General features: G+C 39.7%; 1 protein-coding gene across 8 annotated transcripts in view; it reads right to left on the reverse strand.

Moving 5' to 3' along the window:
- The window catches only part of RUNDC3B (RUN domain containing 3B), a 122,937-nt gene extending 120,142 nt beyond the window's left edge, over nt 1–2,795 (reverse strand). For 7 of the 8 annotated variants that reach the window (XM_053927011.2, XM_053927008.2, XM_053927010.2 and 4 more), the window contains exon 1: nt 2,245–2,795. In XM_053927011.2, coding sequence (XP_053782986.1) covers nt 2,245–2,384 — 140 coding nt within the window. In that variant the 5' untranslated portion in view covers nt 2,385–2,795. The remainder of the gene's footprint in view (nt 1–2,244) is intronic. The other variant, XM_053927012.2, reaches the window with a different exon arrangement.
- Nucleotides 2,796–20,436: the final 17,641 nt, after the last annotated feature.

The following is a 20,436-nucleotide window of genomic DNA, read 5'->3' on the forward strand; positions in this document are numbered from 1 at the left end:
AACAGCCAAATGGCCCACAGTGACTTTTTTCCAAAAAGCAAAAGCCTTTAGATAAAGCCTTTCAAATAGACTCCATTACTAGACATGGATGATAATTTATGTGCCCCATCAACTGTTTGGCCATAAAGAACAGCATTAGCAATATTATCCACATAAATAAATACACAAGTTGAAATATAAGCCAGAAATTGAAATTTGTTTTAGATACGATACCAAAATTATGTGTAACTAAAGTCAGCACTTATATTCATTTCACAATAGAAAGGAATTACGCAAATAATAATACCACAGCTAGCCCAGAAAGCTGTCCACACAAACCATTGTGAAGTGACTGAAATTTCTTACACATAACTTAAAATGTAACATAAACGAGGTTGATATACAAGTCCTTTTCTTCTCCTAAACTGCCTCTGAAGAGAGAGCAAATGAACATTAAATGACCTAAAATTAGTCATGACAAAAATGGAGAAGCAAAAGGAATAGTACCAACCACTGAATTTATTCATTCAATAACTATTTACTGAGTGTCGGATGCTATAGTGGGAAGAATTTATTTAAAAAAAAAGACTCAGCAAAAAGAGGACAAGTTTGCTGCCCTGTGAAGTTTAACTCTGATGAAGTTTTTATGAAATACATTATCTCAAGAAGCACTGTACATGTTGGAGCCTGCCTGAGACCATCCTATTTAAAAAATATTATTATTATTATTTTTTTAATATCTGTAAAATAAATGTAAGAAAATTGTTCTGTTTACCAAACTTAAAAATATTTTCCTAGGTTAAATAAATTAATACAGCCGATTTCCTTAAAAGGTTGCGTCCTAGATAGCTCAAATGGGAAACTGAACAGATTTCATATAATTTTACTATTTACAACCCAGTGCCATAACCATCAGTAAGGCAGGTCTTTCTGCTAGAAAGGCGAACATTTGTAATCGTCCAAGTTAAACAAAAAGTCACTCAGAGTTATTGAATATAAATCCTAGTATCATTATCTGTATTCTGCTTAAGACGCTGAACACATTTTTACACAAAGAAAACAATACAGATATAAATTGCAAATGAGGAAAAGGTTTCATCATTCTCTGATTCTTAGAGGATTATTGATGGCTGATGATGAGGGGTTTGATTGAATAAGGTACAGTAAATTTAAAACAACTTAATTGTTCAAAGAAGTTCCTAAGCAATGGATGCCTAGGACTTCAATTTTTTTTAATATTGAGAAATAAGACTTAAAGAAAATATATCAGCCCTGGCTGGTGTGGCTCAGTAGACTGAGTGCAGGCCTGCTAACCAAAGGGTCACCAGTTCCATTCCCAGTTAGGGCACATGCTTGGGTTGCCAGCCAGGTCGCCAGTGTGGGGCAAGAGAGAGGCAACCACACATTGATGTTTCTCTCCCTCTCTTTCTCCCTCCGTTCCCCTCTCTCTAGAAATAAATAAAATCTTTTTTTAAAAAGAAAATATATCAGCATATTTAAAAAAGTTATAGACAGTAATTATTCCTTTTATATGACAGTGTATTTGACAGTGTCAAATTCCTTTGATAGATAGTAATTACTCCTTTTATGATTCTATATTTTATAAAGGAATACTGCTTTTGTAATTAGAAAACAGGTAAGAAAAGGCAGACCTGGTTATAAACCACTGAAACACAGACTACGTATCCTCCACAGTCTCACTCTTGATAACAACTGCAGAAACAGCACTAGCATTGCAATTTAAAGTGGAGAGGAAACACGTACACACAAACATACACCCGGGTGGCATGTAGTAGGCACTTCATATCTGTGGCATGAATGACTGAATATACATGTAAATATGCCAAGAACATAATGCACTCTGATTGTGAGGCACAGAGTAAATAACCACAGTAATGACTACCAAAAGCTGGCTGCCAGCTAAACATGAACTAAATGAAAGAGTCCTTCCTCCCTGCCCACCTATTTTACTCTGGCTCCAGAAGGTACATTCAAAACAAATCCTTCCCCAGCCCCGCCCCAAGCCGTAACCTGGGCTTCCTACAGCCCTGGGACTGCCAGAAAGTCGGGGCCTCAGCGGTACCCAGACCCCCGCCCCTCTGGGGAGCTTGGGCCCGCGGACACGCCCGGCGTGGCAGAGGCTGGGGCGCGGGGCTACGGCCGGGTGTCTCGCGAACCCCAGGGGCTCGCACGCTCGCCCAAAGCTCTCAGCCGGCGGCGCCCGCAGCCCCCTTCCTTCACCGCGAGCGACAGGCCCCGCCGTACCTGCACACGGTTATCAGGTTCCTCCGCTCCACCGCAGCATTGCGGGCGCTCAGGCTCTTCTTGCCCCCGCAGCCGCCGCCGCCGCCACCGCTGCCCCCGCCGCGGCTCCCGCTCCTGCCCCCCAGGTTCCTAGAGGCCATGGCAGGCTGACCCCCGCGCCCCTTTTGTTTCGTGCGACCCCGCCCGCTCTCCCCACCCCTGCTTCCCCGGCTCTCACTCGGTATGGGACCGTGGAGTTGCGGGGATGGAAGGGGGGATGTGCAAGACACCGGGGTACTCGCACAAGGAACTGACGATTCACGTTCCGCACTGAGCTGCACACACACACACACACACACACACACAGACACTCTCCCTCTCTCTCTCTCTCACCCACACTCACGCGCACACACGCACGTACCACCCCCTCGCCCGCGCGCGCGCCGCCGACCGCCCGGCTGCGCGAGCTGCTCAGCGTCTGGCGCTCTGCTATTCCCGCGGGACCACGGCTGCCAGCGCGCTCACGTGCCCGCCGACCCACACGCCCAACCACCGGCACTCCGCTGCCAGGAGCTCTCCAGCCGCGGCAGCCGCTAGAGAGCTCGCGAGCGCGGCGCGCGCAGCCCCGCCCCCCTGCACCTATCAGGTCAACGCCAACCCACCTAGAGCCAATAGTGGGACTCAGGGGGCGGGGCTGGCCTCTCGAAGCTTTATAGCTTCAAGCTAGAGCTCCGCCCTGGCGCGTGGGCAGCTGTCAAGACGCCGGGCTGGTGCTCACCAACTGCTTGGAGCTGATAGCCCTCACACAGGGGAACAGCGCGGCTGCTTGCGCGGGGATTGTGGGATGTGGGGCCGCGAAGCGACCCAAGCTGATTACTGACTCTTACCTGGAGCCTAGATTTAACGGCTGGGATCTTTGGCTTTAAACGGCTGATCATTGTCCCGGAAACCGACTCCCAAATTCTGTGCCATCCCTAGCTTCTGCGCCAGGAATGAAGCAGCGCCGGCTCTCGCACCCGGCCCCAGGGCCTGACTCCCAGGAAGGGAGTGGGGTTCTGTCTTAATGCTCTCCCTGGACGGATAAACAGCGACAAGCAGCCCAAGTAGGGAAGTTGCCCGTAGAATATCCCTCTCCGGGAGTCTGGGGATGGAATTCTTGATTCTCAAGGCCATGTCGCTCCTACCCTATTCTCCAGCACTGCCTGGAAGCCTGGACTGACTGCCCATGTAAGAACGAGCGCGGTGGAGTGCACCGTCGTCTCCCTGCGCGTTTCCACCGTCTTGGGCAGTGACCCCAAGATTGGGCGGGGGGGGGGGCGTGAGCCTAACGGCAATTTGGCCTTCTGCCAGCGCTGTCCTCCCTACGCGTGTTCAGACCCTAGCGCCCATTTTTTCACAGCTTCTCCACAGCCCCAGCCTTACTAGTGAGGAGGTCCTACCTTCGGGCCCCGCGTTCTCTGGCACTCACCTAAATCGGCCTGTTCACCTCACTTTGCATCAATGTGTCCAGATTTCAGAGTGAAATCCTTTATTACTACTATCCCTGCAGGGCCTACCTAACACGGAGCTGTGCATAGAACAGGTTCTCAATGAATCCTTATGAAATTTAACTTGAAGTCACTTTTGTCATTATTTTGCTGAAATTTTGGTTTTGTTGGCTCAAAAATCCAGATAACTTCCATATTCACTTTTGCAGTTTCTGTCAAAGAATGTAGTTTAGTGTAGCTATCTCCATGCTTCATGTATGTTATACAAAGTACTACAGCAGGTAGTTAGAGATTCTATGTTGAATGCTTTTAAAATACAGAATTTTGCATATTAACACTGTAGATTACTAATTTCTGAGGTTGTAAAATTTTTAAATCTTTATTTAAAATCATCAGAGCACAGACTGAGCTTTTTCTGTTATTAAGTCTAATCACAATAGAATAAAAGTTTGTGCAAGAAAAAAAATTGTCTTAACTAATTTACAATACATATTCACACATTAAAATCATAAAAAGTAATTTAGATAGACTTTAAATGTTATCTTTCCCAATTAAAGCAGGAGTGTCTCTAGGTCAGTGAACTTATTCCCAAACATAGAGACTAGTAAGAAGGATTACCCTTCTAGGAGCTTCAACTTAACTTGTCTGTTCTTGCTACCCCAAAAGTTTGAATTCAGAAGTAGCCATCAGGAAACAGATGCACTGTCTATGCAGGCAGTCTGAGCAAAATATTAGCAGTGGCATGACAAATACTACTTAATTGAAATTGTTGTTGTTTTAACAGATTAAAACTGCATAGGGAGAAGAGTAGAAAGCCATCAATTATCAAGAAAATTCCTAGACACCCAGGCTGCTTTGTCCTGGGGGAGGGAAAGAACACACAAGTCTGAAACACTTACCAAGAAGACAAAACCAAATGATCATGTCAAATAGAGAAAAGTGAGTGTCATTATTCTCAAAATTAACTTCCCAGCCCAAGTACATATTCATGCTATTGGTATATGAACTTATATTTTTGACTGAAGACTAAGTAAGTTCCATTTAGATGATAAAGTAATAATGTTATTTTTCAAATCTACTTTTAGGGGGACTCAGTTGACATTAGTACTTATTATACAAGATTTCACCTTAAAACAAGCTGGGTTTTTTTGGTTGGGCTTTTTTTTTTGTATGTACAGCTTGTCATGAAACTGCCACATGGGGGCCTTATGTGATTAAGCTTATTTCTTAATCACCCTGAGCTATATGCCCTGCCCATGTAAGAACGAGCGTGGATTTAGATCACTCTTCTGGGGGTAATTAATCAATTCTATTCAGTACAAAGTGTAATACTACTATGGAACCACATGAGTTTTCACACTACTTATTGAACTTCTTTTGGCACCTATTGCAATTCTTCATTTTATTTAACTGAGCATGTGCACAAAACTTATTCAGAGATGTAAAAATGATGAAAACTATAGATGCCAAATTTATAAGAATTTTATAGAACTGAATGAGAAGACCATATTCATTCACCATTTTCCCAACCTCCTTTCTTCTCATCAGAAAAGACAAAATTACAACTGTAACATATAAAATGTCCTCAAACCTAAAATGCGATACCAGAGATATTACCAAACCATTGTTTATTTTAATCTCAAAGAAGTGGACTTTCTAAGTATGCCCAAACCCAGCAGCCATATAGAAAAGTTGATACGTTTTTAAAGCTGGTGGAATGAATCCACTGGGAGAGAAAGGTTAGTAAACAAGAGGGAGAGAAAGGTTAGTAAAACAAGAGAGAGAGAAAAAATCATCAGAAGTGAGAATGTAGAAAAGCAATGGGATTCAAGGCAGAAATGGGTGGATTGAGCTTTGGTTAAAGGTACCAATTCTCAATTGTAATGAAGGAATTGGTGGGAGTTTGGGTGCAGATGTGAGCAGTTTTGATTTTTTTATTATTACAAAGATGGGAGATTCCCATCTGAGAGCTTCTGCTTTATCTGGAAAATAAAAGACAATGTCACTGGCTGAAAATTTTAAATAGTCCTTCTCATAGTGAATAACAGAATAAGTTGATTAATAAAATTTAGGACTCCTGATCAATGTTTGAGAGCCCATTTAAGATTGGTAATGACGGAGGAGAACCAAGATGGCGGCGTAGGTAGACACACTGCGCCTCCTCGCACAACCAGAACTGACAGAGAATCGAACAGCAAGGGGGACCAACACCAAGGAAACAGAAAATAATCATTCATCCAGACTGGTAGGAGGGGCGGAGACGGCACTGGGGTGGAGAGGACTCGCGTGGCTGTGGCGGGACTGAGACTGGCGGAGTGTGGGACAAATGGCGCAGGCAGTCCGAGCACTAGCAGACCCTGCGGTCCCACATTTGCACAGATAAACCCAGAGGGCCGGACTCAGAGTGGCGGAGAGTGGGGCAGGCAGAGTGGCGGATAGCACATTGCGGCACCACATTCGCCCACAGATAAACCGGACGAACGGCGGGCAAAGAAGCAGACCACTGCGCAACCCAGGGCTCCAGCTCGGGGAAATAAAGCCTCAAACCTCTGATTGAAAGCGCCCCTGGGGGTTGGGGCGGCAGGAGAGACTCCCAGCCTCACAGGAGAGGTTGTTGGAGAGACCCACAGGGGCCTAGAGTGTGCACAGGCCCACTTACTCGGGAACCAGCACCAGAGGGGCCCAGTTTGATTGTGGGTAGCGGACTGAAAGATTGAAATCTGGTGGAGAGTGGAGCAGGCGCCATTGCTCCCTCTCGGCCCCGCCCCCACGTACAGCATCACAGCGCAGCGACCAGCATTACCCCGCCGCGGTGAACACCTAAGGCTCCGCCCCTTAAAGTAACAGACGCGCCAAGACAAACAAACAAAAAAAAATGGCCCAAATGACAGAACACTTCAAAGCTCCAGAAAAAATACAACTAAGCGAGGAAGAGATAGCCAACCTATCGGATGCACAGTTCAAAGCACTGGTTATCAATATGCTCACAGACTTGGTTGAATCTATTCGAAAAACAGATGAAAAAATGAAGCCTATGCTAACAGAAACAAAGGAAAATGTACAGGGAACCAATAGTGATGAGAAGGAAACTGGGACTCAAATCAATGGTATGGACCAGAAGGAAGAAACAAACATTCAACCAGAAAAGAATGAAGAAACAAGAACTTGGAAAAATGAGGAGAGGCTTAGGAACCTCCAGGACACCTTGAAACGTTCCAACATCCGAATTATAGGGGTGCCAGAAGGAGAAGAGGAAGAACAAAAAATTGAAAACTTATTTGAACAAATAATGGAGAACTTCCCCGATCTGGCAAAGGAAATAGACTTCCGGGAAGTCCAGGAAGCTCAGAGAGTCCCAAAGAAGCTGGACCCAAGGAGGAACACAACAAGACACATCATAATTACATTACCCAAGATTAAACGCAAGGACCTACGTCCAAGATTACTATATCCAGCAAAGCTATCATTTAGAATGGAAGGGAGGATAAAGTGCTTCTCAGATAAGGTCAAGTTGAAGAGGCTCATCATCACCAAGCCCTTATTATATGAAATGTTAAAGGGAGTTACCTAAGAAAAAGATCAAAAATAGGAACAGTAAAAATGACACCAAACTCACAGTTATTAACGACCACACATAAAACAAAAACGAGAGCAAACTAGGCAAACAACTAGAACATGAGGGTTGTCAATAAGGGAGTGGGAGGGGGAGAGGGGGGTAAAGGTACAGAGAATAAGTAGCATAGATGATAGGTGGAAAATAGACAGGGGGAGGGTAAAAATAGTGTAGGAAATGTAGAAGCCAAAGAACTTATAAGTATGACCCATGGACATGAACTATGCGGGGGGGAATGTGGGAGGGAGGGGGGTGGGCAGGATGGAGTGGAGTGGGGGGGGAAATGGGACAACTGTAATAGCATAATCAATAAATATATTAAAAAAAAAAGATTGGTAATGACGAATTAATAAGACACATCCACTCTATTGTGTGTCTTTCTTCAACATTGTTAGTGTCTTAGCTCAGGCTGCCACAAAAAAAGAAAAAGAAAAAGAACCAGAGTCTGGGTGGCTTAAACAATAGAGATTTAATTTTTCACGGTTCTAGAGGCTGGGAAGTCCAAGATCAAGGTGCCAGCTGATCTGGTATCTGGTGAGGACTCCCTTTCTGGCTTCTTGGTGACCACTGTCTCCCTGTGTGCTTGTGTGACCTCTTCTTTTGTGGACAGAGGAAAAAGTAGGGGGGGTGAAGAGAGAGAACAAGTCCAGAACAGTTAGACTGCTAGCATGCAGGGAATAAGGAATATGTTGATTTCATGCAGGACTGAAATGTTACAGAAGGTAAAAGGAAAAGCCATAAATACAGGGAAGTTTGGGATATGAACAAGAGTGTGATTCTAATATAATTCATGTTGGAGGAAAAGAAGAGAGAAGTGATGGGTTGGGATAGAGAAGAAGGGTCAAAGGACTGCATGATCTGGAGATGAGAGATTGTGGTCAGAGAGTGGCATACTTGAATGAGCAATTTTGGAATGAGAACAGTTATGGGTGATGACAAAATCCAAGGTGTGTAATCATGGTGATGTGTGGCAGTGGAGGGATATGGCTGGTGATAAAAGGAGGTAAAAAAAATCCAGAAGTCAGAGTGTCGAATGGACGTTTATGTTGTTATGAAGTCACCCGGAATTACGGCAGGATTTATAATACACAGTAGCTGCTGTGTTATCTTCAGTAGTTCAAGGGGAGTAAGTGGGAGATTGGTAAATGACAATGCTGTCAAATAATTTAAACCACAGGGACTGAGAGCAAATTTTGTTGGTTTGCTTGCTTTTTACAAGAGGGTAGAGAAAAATAATGGTCTAGAAGTGACAATAGAAACCAGGAAGAACACTACTTCTCTGGCCTTGAGGTATGAAAGGGATGCAAATATTTTAAAACTAAATAGAAACATCCATTTGAAAACAAAGGAAGCGAGCCATCAGGGGTGATCCAGGTTTCCTTTGAGGAAAGAGGGTGGAGGGACCACTCAGAAGTGGAGACTACAAGGAAATATTGGTCACAGAGCAAAAGTTCCAGAGGCCATCATGGAAGGAGGTGGCAGACAGGGTCAAGGTCAAGGAAGTACAGAACATGTTGGTACAATAGGGTATGGCTGATAAGGCCGGCATTATAGGCTATTTGTGAGACAACTTGTTCTTTGTAAAGAGGCTTACTCTTTGGGTAAAAACTGATTGAAACAAGGTGGATTTTGTCTTAGATTGTTTAAGGAGAACAATATGGGCACTTAGTTCAGAGGGCCTCTTTTGTTCTTTTCTTTATCTTGGAGAGGGGTGTTAACAAATACAAAAATTATAGACACCAGATACCGCATGGAATAATATCATCAATTAATCTTCAGAGCCATTCTCTGAAATAATAATTTCAGAGAGCAATATTGTATATTTACTATATGTGCTTATTGGTCACTTATATTTTATCTTTGGGTTTTACATATTCATCTCCTTTTTCCATACTTTCCAAAAGAGAATAAGTCATTTTTATAGTGACTTATTTTCATATTGGTCTATCGTATGTAAGGCAAATACTCTTTGTGTCCAATTTGTTTGGGACTCTCTGCACTTCCTGGACTCAGGTGTCCTTCCCCTTTACCAGGTTAGGGAAGCTTTCAGTCACTATTCCTTCAAATAGGTTTTTGATCCCTTGCTCGCTCTCTTCTCCTTCTGGTATCCCCATGAAGCAGATGTTTTTACACTTCATGTTGTCTAAAATGTTTCTTAAGTGCTCCTCATTTTTTAAAATTGTTTTTTCTTTTTGCTACTCTTCCTGGGTGATTTTTTCTACCTTGTTTTCAAAATCACTGATTCAATCAGCTGCTTCATCTAACCCACTGTTTATTTCTTCCAGTGTATTATTTATTTCAGATAATGCATTCTTTGTTTCTGACTGATGCTTTTTTATGGTCTCTATGTCTTTTTTCATGCTGTTGAGTATCCTTATAGTCATTACTTTAAAGTCTCTATTTGATAAATTGCTTCCATTTCATCTAGTTCTTCTGAAGAATTATCTTGTTCTTTTATTTGGGGTCTGTTTCTTTGTCTTCCCATTTTGGCTACTTCTTTGGAGTTTCCACCTTAGTTGTTAAACTAATCGATGATATAGCATCAAGCTGTTCTCAGCAGCTCAGCTTAATCACCACAGGGTGGGGCCAAATAATTCCTGTGGGCAAGGCTATTGTTTCCCCTCTGGCTGGTGCTATTCATGGGAGTGCTCTGCCTGAGAAAGATGGCTTCTGCAGTATGGGCAATCACTGAGCACAGGGATCCTGGCAGTTGTTCCTGCAGTTCTCTCCTCAGAGCCTCCAAACCCAGACTCTCCCCAAGTGTCTCTAATCCACTCTACCCTCCCTCTGCCAGAGCAAAGGGGAAGTGGCTACAAATGAAATTTTGTGTGTTGGCCCTTTAACAGGCTCTCTGCGTCTCCAGCTGTCTCTCCCTGGCAGACAGAAATCCTGCTACTTTTCACAGCTGGATGTTATCTGGATTCCTTTCTGGCTCTGGTGCTGTAAGCTGGGGTGACCAGCTTGGGGTTTAGACCCCATACTTCTCAGGAGGAACCCGCTGGCTGCTGAAATATCCCTCCAGAACTTACACTGCCACCTGTGGGAGCCCAGCCAGCCCTCCCACGCCTCCTCTGTGCTCCCTGCCATTCTTGTGGTGAAGTGGTTTCTTCTGTCTGTCCATGGTTGTAAGGCTTCTCTCCAGTGGTGTTCAGTTGGTTATTCAGGATAATTTCTCCACAATTTAGTTGTAATTCCAGATTGGTCCTGGGAGGAGGTTAGTGTAGCTTCCACTTACTTCTCCACCACTTGGACCTCTCATAATTCTTTTAATTATCAAGTAGTGCTAGTGTCTCCTAATTATTGTCTTTCAGAATGTTCTTGGATAATTTTAGAATGTCTATTCTTCTAAATAAACGTTAGGATCATTTTGACACATTCTCCCCCCAAAAAAAGTCTGTAGAGATTTTGATTAGAATTGCCTTTAATTTACAGATTAAGTAAAAAGAATTAACATCTCTGAGATATTTGTTATGTTCTAAGATCATGGTATGTCTTTTATTTCCTCAAATAGTCTGTGTGTATATGTGTGTGTGATTAAAGCTTTTTTAAAGTAAGGAATTATTTTATCGCTGTTGTTACCATTTCCCTCCCTTGATTAGACAAATTCTTTCTTTTTTAATTAAAATTTTATTTTTCAATTATAGTTTGCATTCAGTCTTATTTTGTATTAGTTTCAGGTGTACAGCACAGTGGTTAGACAAGCGCATATTTTACAAAGTGTTCTCCCAATATGTCCAGCACCCACCTGGCTCCATACATAGTTATTACAATATTACTGATTATATTTCCTATGCTGTACTTTACATCCTTGTTACTATTTTATTTTGTAACTACCGATTTGTACTTCTTAATCCCTTCACCATTTTCACCCAGTCAGTTCCCCAACCCCCTTCCTCCCTGGCAACCACCAAGCTATGCTCTGTATCTATGAGTCTGTTTCTATTTCATTTGTTCATTTATTTTGTTCTTTAGATTCCACATATAAGTGAAATCATATGGTATTTGTTTTTGTCTGATTTATTTCACCAAATATAATAGTCTCGAGGTCCATTCATACTTAGATAATTTCCTTTTTTAAAGAAATTATTGTTGTTCAGTTACAGTTGCTAATGTTTCACTGGGGATCAGACGCGGCTGGGCAGTGGTGGGGACTTGGCGTTGTGAGTGGTGGGGCTTTTGTGGAGCTGGGCTTGAAAAGTATGCTCTCTCTCCTCACAATTGCTTTTATTTCACTTGGTGGAGTTTTATAGTTTTTGTCATAAAGTTCAAGATTGATACGATGATTAGGGCTTTTTCTTCCATCATATTTTTAACTAGTTGTAATTTTGACATAGAAAACTATTCATTTTTGCACAATTACCTTCCTAAGTATATTTATTGTTTTTAATAGGTTTTCAGTTGATTCTCTTAGTTTTACAGGTAAACAGTTATATTATTTGAGCAGCCATGATATAATTATTATCATATAATAATTATATCATTATTTATGTAGCAGCCATGATATTAAGAGGCACTTGGCAAGTACTCAATAAGCATTAGTTATAATTAGTGTGATTCTTCTTATTATTCATATTAGTAGGTTTTCAGAAAGACTAAGCTTTCCATGGTAAAGTATGTAGGTTTACATTTTCAGATTTTGGTAAAATGATTCTAAATTTCACCTTTAAGTATAAACATGCAAAAATGAACAAGACCATTTGGTAACAATAACAAAAGAAGTCTTGCTTTATCAGATATAAAATATATTGTATATTAAAGCATATTTATAGCAAGATACCAGCTCAAAAATATAAAGATTAATAGTGAGGTTAGTGCAGTTATACACAAGTCTTTTTAACATAAAGAATTTATTTTTATAGGAGGGGGAAGGGAGGGAGAAAAAGGGAGAGAAAAAAAGAATTTATTTTTATAGCTAAAATGTGTGCATACCAATTCTGCAAAGAAATATTTTATAAGTTATCTTGACATCTCATAAAAAATAATCATCTTGGGAACATTTTGGTAAAGGCTAAATATCAGTTAAAATGGGTTACTCATAAACATTTAAAATTTTTATTTTTCAGTTACCGTTGACATGTATTAGTTTCAGGTGTACAACGTAGTGACTAAACATTTCTATGCCTTACAAAGTGATCCTCTTGGTAAGTCCAGTACCCATCTGACACCAGTTGTTACAATATTATTGAGTATATTGCCTGTGCTGTATCCTTCACATCCCTGTGACTGTTCTTATAACTGGCAATTACTTCGTAATCCCTTTTACCTTTTTCACCCACACAAACTTCTAAATAGGATTTTAAGTTATGATGTCAAGAATGTAAAAAATATTGCTTTAATTCTTCCTATTGATATATTAAATGAGACTTGTTTCTCTTAAAATAATTTTCAAGAAAATTCTGCCTGACAGATTCATAAAGTCAAGAGAATTAAAACACATTTTAGTACCAATTTATGTCCACGGCTGAGTTTTGTTTATGCAAGCTTAAAATACATCAAAGTGACAATGATAGTAATGATAGCTCCCTGAGTTTTCAGGGTCAATTTAGTCACGTATATTAGTATGTTTATTCAAAGGACTGTCAGTGTCATTTGGGTTCATACTAGTATTTACAATCCTCTACTTGCTTGATGTTCATTTGAACCAAATTTTTCTAAATGTTTTAGTAATTTTTTACTATTTGAAGTTAGCTCTCTACCCCAAAAACAAAAAATAAAATTATAATATGATGAAAGGAAAAATACCTGATTGATATTTATGCACTAAAGCTTAGAACATTTCCTAATTTGTAGCATTTCAAAGTTCATGCATGACCTTGCATTACAAAGCATCAGATAAAATGAAGATATGTTTCAAGGTAAAATGTGTGTTGAGTAAGAAGGGAGTTGCAATCTAAAATAAAATGTGTTAAAAGTCAGCCAGTATAGGTATTTATAACAATTACTTTTGGCTTTGCCTTTTTTTAAATTATGTGTTTGTTTGTTTGTTTCCTTCCCTGCTGCACTATAAATTCACTGAGGAAGAAGCTCTATCTTCTCTACTTCTATAATCCCCAAAAGCCTCTGCTCAGAGGAGGGATTAGTATATATTGGTTAACTTAACAAGTGAATAAAGTTGGGCTGTGTTTACTCCACTGAGAGTTAACAAGAGGCTAGAAATGAAGAAGGCAAAAATGGAGTTACTCTAATGTAACCTGCTCCTGGCCTCTGATCTCAATCCCCTCCTATTCAAATTTAATATTGCCACTAGAGTGACATTTCTAAAGCTGCTACAAAAACAGATCTGACCGTGACACTTTCTTGAGTAAAACCTTTCAGTGTCTCTCAACTCCCTAAATAGTACAGTCCAAACTCTTTTGCAAATAAGGTCTTCCGAGTTCTGGCTTCTGTTACCTTTTTCTGCCTTCTCTCTTGTCGCCAGTCTTACCTGACCAGGTGTCATATCTAGATGTTGCTATCTTAGCATTTTAAAGACATTATTTTGCTTCATACTTTTGTATTTGTGTAATAAAAGTAAACTCATTAGTTGCTCACCATATGCTAGGCTATTTTCACATATCATTTCACTTAATATTCATAAACACCCTATAAAAGACTGCTTTATCTCCATTTTACAGAAGTGGAAATTGAGACCAGGTAGAGTAAAATATAAATTCTTTGCATTCGTATGCTCATTGGTTAGTGAAGATATTAAATTTTTGTCTTTTATGTCTGCTTTAAACATTTTTCCTGGTCTGGTTTGCCTTTTACTATTTTTACCAACAGAAGTTTTTATGTCTTTATGTTGTCAAATCTGTCAAACCTTTCTTTAGTGATTTTTTACTATTTCTTCTAAATTTAGAAAATCCTCTTTTAGGCGGCTTGATACATAGCTAATATTCTCTTCTAATTTGTCTGTTTTTTTCTGTTTATTTTAATGCATATGTCCAGAATTACCTTGGTAGATGGTATAAAGTAAAAAAAAAAAAAAATCTAAATGGATCTATTGTCACATAAAGAGCCAATTGCTTAAATACAATTTATTGAAAAATCCCTTTTTTCACCACTACTTCTGTTGCTTCTTTTGCTACTCATTATTTTCTACTATATCACAGAATTTATTTCTGAGTTACCTGTTCTGTTCCCTTGATCTGATCCTCCAGTTTTGTGCCCTGACCACACTGCTTTAATTATACTAGGAAATGTTAATATTTCCTTAATATTTTGTCTTTAGATTTGAACATCTTCTATCATTGGGTTTCAGTATGTAAGTTTTGTGCATAAAACTAAGGGACATGTGTACATCTTTTATACCTAAATTATGTTCTATAAATAAACGTGTTTCAAAGATGTATAGTATAGTGACTGAGTATTATTTCTTGGGTCAATGTTTAAAGCAGATTGCTTTAGCACATCCATAAACTGTAAGGTATCTGGGAGATGAGATGTTCATTGACGATCTGATTGCAGAAATTCAGCTATGAAGACAGCATTATCATTCTATTAAGCGTATGGTGGCTTATCATTAACTCTTCTCTTTAAAAAGTCATAGTTACTGTATTTTTCCTTGAGAAATGGTCTAACCTCAGCTAAAGTTTTCCTTCTTACCATACCCCATGTTTAGGACAGTGAAAATTTTCACTGAATATTGTAGTTGTAAAAACATTGCCTTCCTTCAACTCATTAGTGAAAATTATGGGCTTAAGTAGGGTCAGAATGCTAAGAAAAAAATGAAAAGAACTTAATATATATTGTTAATATATACTCATTCATGCTTTCCCATTCTATGTCTTTTTGCATTCATCCAATTATCCCCATTTTCCCAGACACTTCCGTTGCTTCCTTTACAAAGGAAATAATCATATAAATTTGGTGACCTTCTAGATGTAAGAAAAAAATATTTAAAAAGAATAGGTTTTTATTTTCCTTAAAAAAAATCTAGCTTAATTTATAACCTGGCTTGGATTGCCTTATCAGAGCAGATAAGGTAAATTTTAATGAAGTTTAATTGTAAGACTGAGATTCTTAGAGTAGAATTTTCTCACTATCACATTGGTTAAGAACTCCTTTATATATTTCTTATGAATTCTGCCATGAACCTCGCATTGTGGACAAAGGACCCTAGGAAGCACACTCTGAGAAAACTGACACTTAGTCTACTAAGGTTTAATTCTCCAGGATTTTGTCTCTTATCTGTTCTTTCTAAATTGTAGAACTTCGTCATGAAGCCACTAAAGTAGGGTAATGGTGTTCCTTCACGATCCTAGATCCTAGAATCAGCATACAAGATAGTCTCTTAGTTTAAATTCAAGAAAACGTCGAGGCATACATGGAACTGTGCAAGCCAGATATCTACACTAAAGTTCCATGCCATTATGCCCAGGATAATAGCAATTACTAAAAATTTCTCCCCCCCACACTCTACCCATAGAGATCATAACAGTACTTTTACAGATTTAATTGCCAATGTCCCCATGTCCCAAAGCTACCTTGAATGCCACGTCATCCAGAAGCTAGCTCTGAAAACCTCTCATCAAATCATTCAAACATACTCCAGATCATTGTTTTTAACAGGTCTAATTTAACTTTTAAGAAACTGTTGAAAATGTGTAACAATTGCTGGTTGGGTTGGCTTGAAGTCTTCTTGAAGTTGAATTACTTTCCTTGACACATTGATGAAGACCATTTTAAGTTCTCTTCCAACAGCAGAACAATGCACCTCAAATACTTATTTTCTCAAACTCTAATAGAGCTGCATTTTGCATTAACTTATGTGGTTTATTTAAGAGAAAAAAATAAAACTGGAAATACAGGCTCTCAAAAAGACATGCCCTTAGGTAGTGTACTATCTGTCTGAAAAATCTCTGTTCTGCTTTTTGAACATATAATGTTCTGAACCTGGGGTTAATGGTGTGAGTTCTAGAGCTACCATTTCTGTATGGAATCCTGGATTCAATGTTCTGTTCTGCTACTCACTGACTGTGTGGTATTATATGTCCTTTCGATGTCACTGAATCTTAGTTTCCTCTTCTTTAAAATGAATATAATCACAGTCCTACTTGTGTTAGGATTAAGTGAGAAAACACCTGCTTTAGAGCTCAATAAATATTAGTCATTATTTTTCTTTTCTTTCCTCAAATGCATTAGCAGCTCCATTAAGGGCAAGGACTAAATCATGTCTTTTTATATCTTGAGTGCTCAATGAAAGTGCTCAATAAAAGTTTGTAAAACATTGTTGTCATGGAATTGTTAAACCTGAGTCAACCGCCTGCAGCATGTCATAAAAGTCTTTTTAAATAATGTATTTCCTGTGGAGCAGGAGCAGAGGGCTCCCTCCAATACTGGCCACAAAACTTGATTATACAAGAGTCTCCAAAAAATTTCCAGGTTAGGTAATATCTTTCTCTTTAGTAAAGATGATTTGCTAATCAAAACTAAATGTGGTTAATTTATACCTTTGTAAAATTTTCACATACAGAAAGTCGTAAATCAAAAATGGTTCTTTTGTGAAATCCCCTGTCATGATTCTTTAATTTGCTACAGGTACACAAAAACAAAAATCAAAATCTGCGTAGATCGAAGAATTTCAGGTGTGCTCTAAGCATTAAAAAAATATGAATGCATTATTTTCTTCCTAGTCTCAAATGACGTGGATCTTTCTGCAAATGTCAAATGAAGGTAGTGAAGTTGTTTGCCAGATAAGACCTCATAATGTTATTCTACGAATGTGAAATAGGACTGCCCAGCCTTGGCTGGTGTAGCTCAGTGGGTTGAGTGCAGGTCTGCAAACCAAAGTGTCACCAGTTCGATTCCCAGTCAGGGCACATGCCTGGGTTGCAGGCCAGCTCCCCAGTAGGGGCCCATAAGAGGCAAGCACACATTGATGTTTCTCTCCCTCTCTTTCTCTCTTCCCTTCTCTCTAAAAATAAATAAATAAAACCTTAAAAAAAAGAGGAGTGCCCAGTAGGATGTAATGAGGAAAAAGTCAAAGGGATAAGCAATGGTATTAATTTAACCATTCCTTTCAGCAAATATTTACTAAATGACTACTATGCTTCTTTTGCTGGGAACAGAACAAAGCAGAGATGGGCTGCCTTTATAGAGCTCGTATCTCATTGGGGAAGACACACATTTCGTAATGAGCAAAAATTGTAATTGTGATGTGAGGTTGACCAAATCAGGATGCAGAGGGAACATTTCCCTGAGGAAGTGACTTTTAAACTAAGCCCAAAGAATGAATGCATGTTAGCCAAGTGTGATGTGTGTGTATGAAAATGCATGCTGGGAAGTTGGGAGGGGTGAGGGAGGGTAGAGAAAGGCTGCATCAGGAGGGCAGGCAGCAGGGACACACTGAAGGGCAAAGTTCCTAGTTGCCGACAGGTCAGTGAAGCTGTATCACGAAGGAGCAGGGAGAGAAGTAGCCTAAGGCTACAGAGGTGAGCAAAAGGAAGATCATGGAGGGCCATTGGAATTGAACGTGAAAGCAAGGTTAAGCCATTGTAAATCTTACCTGGGGGTGTGACATGATCATAGGTGCATTTTTACAACTTACTTTGGCTGCCCTGTGGGAGTGAATTAGAAGGTGGGTAGAATGGATGTGGAGAAACTAGTTAGGAAGCTCTGATAGCAGGCCAAAGGAAGGATATAGTGATTTAGACAAGGTTATTGTCACTGTTGAGAAGATAGATTCTGATTGGACATAGAGAGTAAGGCAGAAGGGGTTCCAGGATGACTCCTTGCACCCCCCAGGTTTCTGACACAAAGTAAATGCTGGTTCTGTGTTCTTAGATGTGCGTGCTGAAAGAGAAGCCAATTCGGGAACAAGACCAAAAGTTCAGAGCTCAGTGTGAGATGGGCTGAGCCACCCAGGTGGCGATTTCCACAGCATGATCTTTAGAATTTACTGTCTGTAACAGTAACGAAGAAGATGGAGAATGAAAAAACTTTACTATAGAATAATATAGACAGGAGGCTCACCTTTGCCATGTGATGAAATGGTGGTATAGATGATACGCCTGGCTTGGATAAGCACCATTTGACTGTAATGCATAGTTATCAGTAAAATAAGAGGAACAAAACTAGGAATGATAGAAGAATATTACCTGCAAACTAAATGCCAGTTTCTAAAAAAGAACACTGCAGTATGACCTGCCAATTAGAAGGAACACAACTACAAGGCCATGGCATGCTATGTCAAGCAAAAGAGACAACATAGGCAAGTAGTTGTCGGAATCACAGAATACCTCACTGGGAAGCACTAAAGCAAGGGAAACCAACTACAGATAAGAAAGGGAAGTCATCAGTGTCTCATGAAAAGGTCATGCAATAAGAGTTTTGCAATATTGTTTTACATTACTGTGTTAGCATCATCCCCTCATTTTCTACGTGTTAATATCATTGAAGGTATTTTAATAGATAATTTTATTCATTAAAAATGCAGTTTGTAATGAGCAATATTTATTTCACCCTTTTTAAAAGTACTGTACAATAAAATAAACTTTGCACCTCAGTTGGCCAGCTTTAGAATCCTAGATAATTGGACTGTAGATACTACCAGGGTAAAGAATGCACCGTAGAACCTATTGCCCTTCTTCTGGGTCCAGAATAATGGCAATTAAAACAGCCTAGTCTGACTGATCAAGAGCAAAAATAAAATAAGAGAAACTTTACACAAAGGTGAACTAAAACAGCTTGAGAGTGTGATTGTACCTGTCCCCCTAACGAATATCCCACACTAGCCAATCTGAAACGCTCACCATTAGAATCCCCTCCGGATGTGATAGGAGAGCAAATTCACTGTGAGAAAACCTATACAGTTAATGTGACCCTCTTTCTAACTGATTGTGTGGCCTTGGTCAAGTTCCTTAACATTTTAGAGACTTGGTGTGATGAAGGAACAATGTAAAATGTCCTCTAAATACTCTCAACATCCTAAACATCCATGAATCTAGAAAGAAACACTGGAGCATGAGAATTACCCAACAGAAAAGCCATTTCACAGAAATAATTTTACAAGCATTAATATTCAAAGATTTCCAAGATCTTAACTGCACCATTCAAAACTTTCCTCTCCTCTATTCTGTCTTGGCACAAATTAAAATTGTATTCTTTCCCCCACTGTCACACCCAGTCTCTTTCCTCTGCTGTTTTCCCCATTCCACCTGTTAACATACTAAATCACTTGTTGTTTGTGCTTTTGTCAATCTGCCTATCCCCACCACCAAATATGCATTCTACCGGGCAGGGAGTTTCGTTTGCTTTGTTCACGGGTATTCGAAATGGGTGTTCATGTGCTATTCCAAATGCGTAGGCCACGCATTTGGAATAGCACATAACATACAGTAAGTACTCAATTAATAACGTTGAGTGGATGAATGAGTGAATTCCTAATACAAATTTAAAATGAAACATCCCCAACTTAAAAAAACAATTTTGAAAGCAAATCTAACCAACTATGCATCAGTCCAACGGTCCCCAATCTTTCGGGCACCAGGGACTGGTGAGAGCTTAGGTGAGCTTCACTCCTGTCCCGGTGGTTGGGGACCCCTGCATCAGTCTATTTGCACAGTGTTCCTTTCATATGGAAGTATATTTCCAAGTAGATTTGTCTTAGGAAATAATACAAACCTTTTTAAAGAAAAAAGTGTGTCAACATTGCTTCATCGAACTTATTTGACCTTGTTCTCAGGAGAGAGTTCATTTAACATCAGGAAAGATCAAAGTCAGTGAATCATAGAGTAATTAAAGAACTAAAAAGGGAGTGCCATTTTTTATGAACTCTGCAATTTCAAAACCATTTAGGGTAATATTATTATGTTAGGAATTCCTCAGAGCTGGTGTCTGAGGGTGAGAGTTTCGGTTATAAAGTAAGAGAGTGATAAATAGATACATACTAGGATTGATCCAACCAAGTAAGTATTGAATGTCAAAGGAATTTCCCTTTTGGAATAATCTTCAGCACAAATTCACTAAGCACACAAGAAAATTGGGCTCACTACTTTTTAACCATATTTCATTTCGAACTGAAACCTCTCAAGTAAGTCACTTGGTAGTCTATTAATAATTACAATAATAAAAAGAACAACAAAAGTAAAGGTTTAGGACTTACACATAACTAACTGCTAACTGCTCTTAGTA

Source organism: Desmodus rotundus, chromosome 6, assembly GCF_022682495.2.
Source record: "Desmodus rotundus isolate HL8 chromosome 6, HLdesRot8A.1, whole genome shotgun sequence".
NCBI lineage: Eukaryota > Metazoa > Chordata > Mammalia > Chiroptera > Phyllostomidae > Desmodus > Desmodus rotundus.